Source organism: Fundulus heteroclitus, chromosome 24 (assembly GCF_011125445.2).
Source record: "Fundulus heteroclitus isolate FHET01 chromosome 24, MU-UCD_Fhet_4.1, whole genome shotgun sequence".
Taxonomy (NCBI): Eukaryota; Metazoa; Chordata; class Actinopteri; order Cyprinodontiformes; family Fundulidae; genus Fundulus; species Fundulus heteroclitus.
The window spans coordinates 2094218-2106102 of record NC_046384.1 but is presented as its reverse complement, the minus strand read 5'-3'; the positions used below and the strand labels follow the sequence as shown (position 1 = coordinate 2106102).

The window sequence follows — 11885 nt, the reverse complement described above, 5'->3', positions numbered from 1 at the left end:
TAGTGTGTCCAGTTTTGCAACATGGTGCAGCCTTAGTTTAGAAGGCAGATACAAGTAGTGAAATCAGCCAGAATACATTTCCACGCAGCACAGGAATGAGGCATCTTCTCTGATCCACGTTCACTACAACAGAATTTAACTTTTTTCTGCCACATACAATATGGCGGTGACGTTGACGTGCGAACCTGCGCCCAATGACGCGTCTACGTACAGTCAGGTCCATAAATATTGGGACATCAACACAATTCTAATCTTTTTGGCTCTATACACCACCACAATGGATTTGATTCCAGAACTCATTGGACGGCGCTTTACAGTGCAGATGGACAATGACCCAAAACATACTGCGAAAGCAACCAAAGAGTTTTTTAAGGGAAATAAGTGGAATGTTATGCAATGGCCAAGTCAATCACCTGACCTGAATCCGATTGAGCATGCATTTCACTTGCTGAAGACAAAACTGAAGGGAACATGCCCCAAGATCAAGCAGAAACTGAAGAATGTTGCAGTAGAGGCCTGGCAGAGCATCACCAGGGATGAAACCCTGTCTATGCGTTTCAGACTTCAGGCTGTAATTGACTGCAAAGGATTTGCAACCAAGTATTAAAAAGTAAAAGTTTGATTTATGATTATTAATCTGTCCCATTACTTTTGGTCCCTTAAAATGTGGCAGGCACATATACACACTGTTGTAATTCCTACACCGTTCATCTGATTTGGATGTAAATACCCTCAAATTAAAGCTGAAAGTCTGCAGATAAAGCACATCTTGTTTGTTTCATTTCAAATCCATTGTGGTGGTGTATAGAGCCAAAAAGATTTGAATTGTGTTGATGTCCCAATATTTATGGACCTGACTGTATATGATGTCTGTGGGGCCCACGGAGTAGGAAATTGATTTTATTTATTGAACAATTTCAAGATACAAATTTCAACAACATAAGTACAAGTAAACATACAATGTCATCCAAAACAGCTGTTGGGAAAAAAAGGAAAATAAAAATCACAGGGGTGTAGCTCAAATTTTGTGTTAACATTTCTGAAAACTTTAAGGCAGTATTATCTTCCAGTATCTTAACCAAGGCGTAGAGATATTTTATATCACTCAAAAATGCTTGAAAGTTTGGAGAAGTTTTAAAGAATCTGCACTTGCGTATATAAAATTTTCCAATAACAAAAATATTCTTACACAAGAGTTCCTCATCTTTTGACAAGCAATAACATCTTTATATACAAAATTTGGTACCACATTTTCTGTCCTGAGGACAGGACAAGGTAAGAAGACTTTATTCTCCAGTGGTTTAAAACATAATGGAAATTTGCCTTTAGCATCTTGACAGTCATCCATCATATTAAACAGACACTAAATACAATCCATAAATAATCACAATAAAAAGAATAGATACAATATGATTCAGCAGCAGCAGCAGAGTTCACTTAAGGCCCGTTTACACTACACTTTTTTAACCGAGCCGAGACCAGTCCGAGCTCGGTAACCGAGATAACTCTTGTGTGTAAAGGCCCGTTTACACTTCACCTAAAAACCGAGCCATGCCGAGACCGGTCCGAGCTTGGTCCAGTTAACTGAGATAAATGCAGCCGTTTACACACACAGGAGTTATCTCGGCTACCGAGCTCGGACTGGTCTCGGCTCGGTTAAAAAAGTGTAGCGTAAACGGGCCTTAAATGGTCAGCAGACTGAACCAGACCGCGCTAACGATAACCGGACCGCGCTAACTGCAGACCAGTTCCCCACCAGGTCTCGGACTGGTTTTTTTTATCCCGGTTCCCTGATAACGAGGAGCGCATGAGCAGACCGCGTCATCACCTTACAGTCAGCTGACTGTCCGCGGGTTTCCCGGCGTGTCTGGCTGCACGTCCCGATTCACGCTCCATTCAGACAAATTTCAGACATTCATAATAATACTAGCTTCCTTACCGTGCCACACAGTTTCCAGAGATGACTCTGCTTATGAACCTCAGCGTCTGTTGTTGTTTCCCGCGTCTGTAAATCCTTATTAGACGTTCATTTGTCTTATCCACGTCCCAAAAGCCGAATCTGTCTAACAATAACATCCTGAATGTGACGGGTGCCGCCATTTTGATTTGCTCGGTCCCGCCTTCAATCCCAGAGAGCGGTAGTAACGCAGATCGCCACTAGGAGGCGAGGAGCAACCAAGGAACCATAACCGAGATAACTCCTGTGTGTGTAAACGGCTGCATTTATCTCAGTTAACTGGACCAAGCTCGGACCGGTCTCGGCATGGCTCGGTTTTTAGGTGTAGTGTAAACGGGCCTTTAGAGATACTCTGATTCAGGGTATCCACTGCAGATGACACAAACAATTTCTAATAACCGACTTTTATAGCTAAGGGAACTCTGAGCCTCCTTCCTGATGACATCATGACAAATTTATGGTGGAGAGGGTCGGTCATGTGAATCTGGATGGGAGTAAGAGGGACACCAAGGATCCTGCCGGCCAGCAACCAGGGCCATATCATGGGCATACTTAATAAGAGAATCAGCATATTTGGTAAGAGAGAAGCCTTTGCAACTCATTTGTGTGCAGGGAGAATAGGAGAGGTGATAACACACAGTGGTACGCCAGTGTTCAAGACAAGACAGTTGGAAAGGATTTTATTAACACACACATTGGGGTCTCTCTCTCAAAAACTCCCTAACCCACAAAATTGGTTACTGCTGTTTTATGGGTGTAACTAAGGAATGATTGGAAGCAAAACATGGAGTATGTCTGAATAATGGGAGAAGACCTGGGACCATTGCTTTTTATCTTTATACCAATAAACTCCCACATATCTGTGCAGAAGCTGAGTGCCAGCTGTATATTGATGACACTGTCATCGATGTATGAGCAAAGACTCCAGATAAAGCTACAGAGCTGCTGAACAGACAAATGGTCGGTGTTTCTCAGTGGCTTCAAGATAACCGTCTGTCTTTAAATTGCTCCAAAATGGTCTCCATGTACTTTTTGCTTCAACAGAAATCTATAGAAAACTTCCACATTCAAATTAATCACAAACCAATTCTTTAAGTCGAAAATTTCAAGTATTAGTATGGTGTAGGTCCTCCTTTTGCGGCCAATACAGCGTCAATTTGTCTTGGGAATGACATATATACAAGTCCTGCACAGTGGTCAGAGGGATTTTAAGCCATTCTTCTTGCAGGATAGTGGCCAGGTCACGACGTGAGTTAAAGCACAAGAAATTGTGACATGTCACTACAAAGTTTTTGTATATGTCCATATTTGTCAGCTAACAAGGATAAAGATGAATAGAAGATTTTTAGTTCATTTTTAAACAGGTATATTTTACAGATGTAGGGCTGGAAATTCTTCAGTAATCCACTGTGTGTGTTGATGCACACAGATTGGTTAAAATATCATCATATTCAGGATGCTGACCTCTATGAGGTTTATGATCAAGCCATAAATTAGGAGCTATGTTGTAATCACCACCCGTTACCACTTTTTCTGTCATAAAAGTAACTTTCCAGTCATTTATGAGGTAACTTAGATTTGCCATCATGACCCTGTTAATTGTTCAGTTGTTATAACCATACACAGAGTAGAATATATCTTTGATCATGCATCTCTACTACCATTATAAGCCAATGTCCATCTGTGTCACTTTTGTGTACGATCACTTTTCCTGGAAATTTGTTGAAAAGCACCATCACTCCAGCAGAGTGAGAAGTTCCATGAGAGAAAAATATTTCATCTCCCCATTGCTGTTTCCAAAATGTTTCATCTGTTATCTCTGAGTGTGTCTCTTGTAGAAAAAAACTATTTGCCTGTTGTTCCTTACAAAATAAAAAGAAAGCCTTGCGTTTAACAATAGTTTTTAACCTCGAACATTTATGGAAACAAAAGATAAAGACATAACTTTGAAAAAACTCCTGAATACGCCTTTTTTAACTTAAACTAGACGCAGCAATGTTAATAAAGTCCTAAATTGGAAATATTTATTAAATGAACCCCAATCATTTTTTTAAACTCCACTGTTTTAAACAGTTTGACTTTAAGTATGTCTTCTTTTAAGGCAATAAGCAAAAAATAAACAAAAAACAGGTCTATGGCAGCCTTCACCCTTTCCTCTCCCTTGTTTTTTCCTAACTAAAAATGTTTTACAGAATCTAACATTTACTTTAAAAGTATTAGTATAATTATTTTAAATTATATCTTTACTGAAAAACCAATAATCGACACCTTTTGAGGCAATGTAAAAGCATTTTTCGTAACATGTTACCTGAGACAAAGGCACTTGCTTTTCTTTCTTTTTTTTTTTTTGTCCATTTATCAGGTTAAGATCAATGATAGCATTTCCCTCCTTCAGGAAAACCTTTCTCCCGTTCCGTCTGGCCTCTTCCACTTTCAAGTCTTTTGGGGTCAGGGCTAGGGAGTGGGGTGTGTTCATTTAAAGGAGTTACCGCGTTCTCTTCCGTGTCTTCGAACACTGGAAAGTCTTCTTCCTCACACGCCTCTTTCAGTCCTCTCAAGTTGTAATCATGGTCTTGGAGACTAGCTTGTTTTTTCTTTGCTTTCTCCATGACCCCGGTCAATACTTTCTTTTCTTCTTCTTTTATCTGCAGCTGGAGTCTTGAAAGCTTACTTGTAGTTTGGTTAAGGTCTAAATGTTTCTTTGGGTTAGTTGTTAATTCTAGAATTACATTTTTTTTAGGAAAAACTTAATTTTTCCTTTCAGAACCTGCTAAAAGTGCTACTCATTCCGCCATCTTGTTTCCTCGTTTACTTGTACTTATGTTGTTGAAATTTGTATTTTGAAATTGGTCAATAAAAAAATCAATTTCCGGTTTCGTGACCCCCTCCCCCTCCCCCTCTTCCGAAACGACGGAGAAGCCTAATGCGCAGCCGCGTTGATCACTTCCGGGTTAGTAATGACACTGGTAGAGATTTATATAAAATTCAAAAGACTGTGGGGGGTAATAGTTGTATGAATGGAAGGAGGAAGGAAGAGGTAGTCATATCTCGACTTAGAATTGGTCACACTGGACTTAATAGGTCTCTTTTTAGAATAGGGAAACATGAAACAGGCACTTGTAATTACTGTAATCATACAGTGGAACATGTATTAGTTGAGTGTAATAAGTATTCAGAGGAACGTCAGCATTTAAAGTCAGTACTAAATAGAGAGAAGATAGGATTTTCGATCATAAATCTTTTAGGAAATAAATCTAATTTAGTTAGAATTCAATTAATTCGATTTTTAAAAAACACTGGCTTTTTTAATCGTATTTAGAGTGTGTATGGATACTAATTTGCGCATTCTAGTATACCATTGAGGTATGCATTATTAATTCTAATTTCCCTCTGGGATCATTGAAGACCACACTCCAGTCTGGTAGGTGGCGGTAAATGCACCTTGAGTCAGTTGCCATCCGCCAATAAATAACAAAAGAAGAAGAAGAAGAAGAAGAAGAAGAAGACACTTCCGGGTTCTTTGTCCTTGTGTTGCTGTGAGGCCAGAAGCGGGAGTGTTGGTGAGGCTGGAAGAGAGCAGCAGCTGCTGCAGGTGATGAAGTCTGGAAAGAAGTCCAGCAGCTGGAGGCACAGCGGAGAAACTGGAGGGAAGCAGGAGCTCAAAGAGCGGCAGGACGCAGCAGAGGAGACACCAATGATGGGGGATGTTTTCCAGCCCAGAGTTCTGCTGCACCCATCAGGTTTGGAGATTTCCTTCTTCATGCTAACTGTGTGGATGGAGCTAAAGTTTAGGAGCCGTTTTCAGCAGCTGATGGATTCCTCCTCTTCATCACAACTCGTCGCAGGCTTTCCCCCAGAAAACTGGCTAAGCCTGCAGCTCTGCTTAGGAGCTGCTAATGCTAGCTTAGCATGTAGCATAGGAGGTGCTAATGCTAGCTTAGCATGTGGCACATGGAGGTGCTAATGCTAGTTTAGCATGTAGCACATGGAGGTAGCACCGTTTGTTTAACGTTTCAATGATCTGCCTGTCTGGGAAAGTTTCTCCAAACAAGCTTCTTGGTTGATCTTGTCAACAAAGATGGTGACACGTTTTTTTCTGGCTGTTGCCTATGGAAGGTCAATCCTGCCATAATTCAGAAAATATAAAGAATACATTTATAAGTGGATAAAAGAAAAAGTGGGCTAAAAGGTGCTAAAATATATAGTTATACGCCATTAAATTAAACAAAATAATAAATAAATCTATTCGATAATTGACGAACTAAACGGCTACAAATATATTTCTATTTAAATATTCAACTGTTTTATCTCTTTGTGTTAATGTGTGTTTCTTATTTAAACCATTGATTTCCAATTTTTCTTTGACTATTATTTCTAGTGAGTTTTATCACAAGGCAAGGTAAATTTATTTGTATAGCACAATTCAGTACAAAGACAATGCAAAGTGCTTTACATGATTAAAATATAGCAAAATAAAACAGAATAAAAGCAAGTAGGAATAAAATGTGGCCTGCAGGAGCTGAAACATGGAGTCATTGATGAGGATGATATGAGCTCAACAGCAGGGTAAGGCATTACAATATCTGACAATTGCTCTGGTTTAAAGTGTGGAAACACCGACACCTAAAAGGTTCTGTGCTGCACAGCGCTGCGGCTCCATCCTCCACATGCTGCGCTGTAAGTTCATGAGTTAATCAGAACAAGTGTTTAGATGGACCCTTGGATTATGAATCATTAACCAGCCCTCTAAGTCACAATACAATTTCATCTGATGGTAATAATTTATTGATTTAACTTTTAATTTGCTAATGAAATCGGCTTGAAGGTACTATATATGACAGAGGAGCAGGGCTGTAAACTAACTTTTCAGGACTCAAAAGTCTTTATTGTTATGTAACCAAAATTAAATGTTGGTGAGACACAAAGAGAGATAAGAGACAGACTTAAATTGAAAACAGTTATAGGAAAAACAAGACATGAGCATCCCTAAAGGACACTCTAAAAAAACCTCAGAAGAAATAAAAAGTATTATTTAAAGTAACACCGTATTTGACTCTTCGAAGAAATATTAGAAAATCTTAATGATATAATTAAATAGAATAATAAATGAACGTCCTTGAAAATAAAATATGTAGAAGGACAAATGTAGCATGTGGCATTTACATAAAATGCAGCTTGTGCTAAAACAGTCTATGAAATGGGCTGGTGGTTTATTTGATGGTCATAAATGGGTTTTTTGCCCTGGTTGCTTTGTTAAACCCAATTATTCTCCCATGGTGCACAAGGGTGAGCCTCAACCTTGTGTAGTGTAAAATCGCTGTTCATATAGACAACATTGACTATTAAATGATTAGCGTACAATCAAATCAACAAACTTCTGTATTTGAAGCAAAATTATTTATTACCTAATATTATTGTAACCGCACACCTAAGTAAGCAACTTCTTTTGTGTTTGCTCTTAGTCCAAATATTCTATATTCTATAAGTAGAACAATGACTAGTGTAAAATTAAGTTGTATTTACTGAAGATGAAGTGTAGACTGCAAATTCTGTCGTGGTATGATGGCTCCCACAGTCCATTGGGAGTGTCTGCCTGCATCCTTTTCATTGAAATTATCCATTTCTTTCTTCGTCCTTCGGTAAACGAAAGAAACGTACATCCGACGATTTGGAATGCCTCTTTGTGCAACCGGCAGCACAACAAGTCGTAGGATTTTTTAGATCCCAAAAATAAATGGACTAAAAATATGCTCGAATTCACCCCGTTTGTCATGGTAGTAGACGAGAACAGTTCTATTTTTGCCTACCAGCGGGACCCGGATGTAGCGCGGATGTCACGCGTGAACTAGTCTATAATCGGGAAATGTAGGCGGCGGCAAGAGCTGCTATAGACTACGATTTGCTGCCTTTGACCGGCTGCTTATGACTGCCCTGTAAACTACAGCTCTGCTTCCTGGTCTGGACCCTGGGTTGTCAGCATTTACGAGAACTAATAAATCCGGCCAGATTCCAAGAAAAAAGAACTGCACCATCCAAAGTGGGATGGATGCCGTCTTTCCGGATCAGACCAGGTTTTGCTTAAAAAGTTCTCTAGTTATCAATGTAGCCCACGTAGTTTTCAGGACACCACCTAGACAACCAGTGGTTGAATGATGACATGCGGCTAAACATGTCATCACTGGTCAGATCAGGCAGGGGACCAGAGAAAATTACGGAGTCCGACATTGTTTTAGCTAACTTACACAACAAAGCAGCACCAACTTTAGTCACCTCTGTCTGGCGTAACAGGGTGTCATAACCGCCAGAGTGAATAACAATCTTACTGTATTTACGCTTATCCTTAGCCAGCAGTTTTAGGAAAGATTCGACTATGATCCCTGGTGTCTCTAGTGCCACGTTTCTGACTATAGCGCTCCCAATCACCAGAGTCGGCTTTTCAGCGGGTGTGTTTCTGAGTGGAGGATATCTGTTAGAAGAAGTTGTAGTTGCATCAAAAATATGAACTACTAAATTATCTAAATGTATATTAAAATGTGCCTCAGTTTAAGCTGACATTAAAATACTTTCTAATATGCATAATGTTTTTCAATGTTTTCTGCAGATGTTAAGCAGAAGCTGATTGTTAAAGAAGAAGCTTCTTTAGACCACAGACCTCCTGATGACCTGCATGACCCAAAGCCCCCCCACATCAAGGAGGAACAGGAGGGAGTCTACATCAGTCTGCCAGGAGAGCAGCTCAATGGGAAGGAGGTGATTAATGCCATCAGGTTTCCAGTCGCTGCTCCTCCCATAAAGAGTCTGGATGATGAACAGTCTCTGCTGCTCTCACAGCTTTATCAAGACCAGATTAAAGGCAGAGAGCTTCCAGAAGAGAATGATGGAGAAGAATCCATCAGGATACAAGATCATGGAGATGCTTCCACTTCTTCAGAGGCTGAAGACAGTGAGGAGGATGAAGAGGACAGTGATGTAGGAAACCCTCTCTCTGTCCTGAAACACTTATCAGACTCTGGACTTAAGACATGTTCTACAAAGAAGAAAAATGTGGAGTCTCAAAGGAAAGTCCAGCCAGAATTGAAGTTTAGCTGCAAAGACTGTGGTAAAATGTTTATCAGAAAATATGGTTTAAAAATACACATGAAAATCCATACAGGAGAGAAGCCTTTCTGTTGTGATCTATGTGGACACAAATTTAGCCACAAATCAGCTTTAAACGAACACATAACGATCCACTCAGGACAAAAGCCTTTCTGTTGTGATCTATGTGGACAAAGATTTAACAAAAAATCCTATTTAAAAACACACATGAGAATCCATACAGGACACAAGCCTTTCTGTTGTGATCTATGTGGACACAAATTTAGCCACAAATCAGCTTTAAACAGACACATAATGATCCACGCAGGACAAAAGCCTTTCTGTTGTGATCTATGTGGACACACATTTAGCCACAAATCAGCTTTAAACTCACACATAACGATCCACTCAGGACAAAAGCCTTTCTGTTGTGATCTATGTGGACAAAGATTTAACAAAAAATCCAATTTAAAAACACACATGAGAATCCATACAGGACTAAAGCCTTTCTGTTGTGATCTATGTGGTCAAAGATTTAGCCAAAAATCACATTTAAACACACACATGAGAATCCATACAGGACAAAAGCCTTTCTGTTGTGATCTATGTGGACACAAATTTAGCGACAAATCCTCTTTAAAAACACACATGAGAATCCACACAGGACAAAAGCCTTTCTGTTGTGATCTATGTGGACAAAGATTTAACCAAAATTCTAATTTAAACGCACACATGATAATCCATACAGGACAAAAAACTTTCTGTTGTGATCAATGTGGACAAAGATTTAGCCGAAAATCAACTTTAAACACACACATGAGAATCCATACAGAACAGAAGCCTTTCTGTTGTGATCTATGTGGACATAGATTTAGCCACAGATCAAATTTAAACAGACACATGAGAATCCATACAGGAGAGAAGCCTTTTTGTTGTAATCTATGTGGACATAGATTTAGCCAAAGATCAAATTTAAACACACACATGAGAATCCATACAGAACAGAAGCCTTTCTGTTGTGATCCGAGCTCTGATATATGATGGAACTTGATTATTAAGGGCTTTTTACGTTAGAAGAAGAATTTTAAATTCTATTGGAGAAATATGATCCCTCTTGTTGATTTTTATCAGAACTCTTGCTGCAGCATTGTGGATCAGCTAAAGACTTTGAGCTGCATTTCCTGATAGTAAAGTTAGTAAAAAATTACAATAGTCCAGCCTTCAAGTAACAAATGCATGGACTAGTTTTTCAGCATCACTCCTGGACAGAATGTTTCTAATTTTGGCAATATTCCTGAGGTAAAAAAAAGGAAACTCTGGAAACCTGTTTAATATGGGATTTAAATGACATGTCTTGGTCCAAAACAACACCAAGATTTTTAACTTTATTACCAGAGGCCAGATTAATGGCATCCGGATTAAGTGATTAAGAAGTTTATTTTTTAAAGACTCTGGTCCTAAGATTACAACTTCTGTCTTGTCAGAATTTAAATGCAGGAAATTTAAAGTCATCCAGCTTTTGATGTCATCAAGACATGCCTGTAGTTGAAGTAATTGTTTGGATTCATTAGGATTTATGGATAAAAATAGCTGAATGTCATCAGCATAACAGTGGAAATTAATCCCATGCTGTCTGATAATTTTGCCGATCGGAAGCATATATATAGTAAAGAGAATTGGTCCAAGGACTGAACCACGTGGTACTCCACAGGTGACCCTAGAGTTTGAAGAAGATTTATTATTAACATGAACAAATTGTAATCTGTCCAACAGATAGGATTTAAACCAGCCTACTGCTTTCCCCTTAATCTCTACAGTATGCTCAAGTCTTTGTAAAACTTTGTTTCTGTCTTTTTTTGGTTCCAATTGACATGCCCTCCTGACAGAGATCTTTCTGCCTGCTCAGATTCTTATTTCTGCTCCCTGTGCAGATTCTTTAAAACTTCTGCAAACTTTCAAGCATTTTTGAACAATTTAAATATATACTTCTTGGTCAAGATACTGGAAAATAATTCTGCCTTAAAGTTTTCAGAAATGTTTGCATGATATATGAGCTACACCCTTTATTTTCCTTTTCTTTCGTAACAGCTGTTTTGGATGAAATCTTACTTGTTTACTTGTACTTATATTGTTAAAATTTGTATTTTGAAATTGTTTAATAAATAAAATCCATTTCCGGTTCCGTGGGCCCTCCACCCTTTTCCTAAACCACAGACATATATACGTAGACGCGTCATAGGGCGCAGGTTCGCACGTCAACGTCACCGCCATATTGTATGTGGCAGAAAGAAGTTGAGTTCTGTTATTGTGAACGTGGATCAGAGAAGATGCCATATATATATATATATATATATATAATATATATATATATATATATAGAGATAGATATATATATATAGATCTATCGTATCTCATCTATATAGATCTCTATAATCATCTAGAATTCTAAATAAACTCTAATATTCTAGAATTCTCTAGATCCCTCCCTCTCTAGAGAGATCTCCTCTCTCTCTAGAGACTCTCTCTCTCCTCTCTCTCTTCCTCTCTAAGGAGACTCTAGAAGAGAGAAGAGAGAGAGAAAGAGACTAGAGAGAGAAGGAGAGAGAGAGAGAGAGAAGGAGAGAGAGAGAGAGAAAGAGAGAGACCCTCTCTCTCTCTCTCTCCTTCTCTCTCTCTCTCTCTCTCCTTCTCTCTCTCTTCTCTCCTTCTCTCTCTCTCTCTCTCTCTCTCTCCTTCTCCTCTCTCTCTCTCCTTCTCTCTCTCTCTCTCCTTCTCTCTCTCTCTCTCTCTCGCCTCTCTCTCTCTCTCTCTCTCTCTCTCTCTCTCTCTCTCCTCTTTCTCTCTCTCTCTA

The 11885-nt window shown here is 39.1% G+C and overlaps 1 protein-coding gene across 1 annotated transcript; it reads left to right on the top strand.

Moving 5' to 3' along the window:
- Positions 1–9283: 9283 nt before the first annotated feature.
- Positions 9284–9874, top strand: LOC118557875 (gastrula zinc finger protein XlCGF49.1-like; the record flags this gene model as incomplete). Its single annotated transcript, XM_036128352.1, has 1 exon — positions 9284–9874. A coding segment is annotated over one exon (591 nt), but the record flags the coding sequence as incomplete, so codon positions are not given.
- Positions 9875–11885: the final 2011 nt, after the last annotated feature.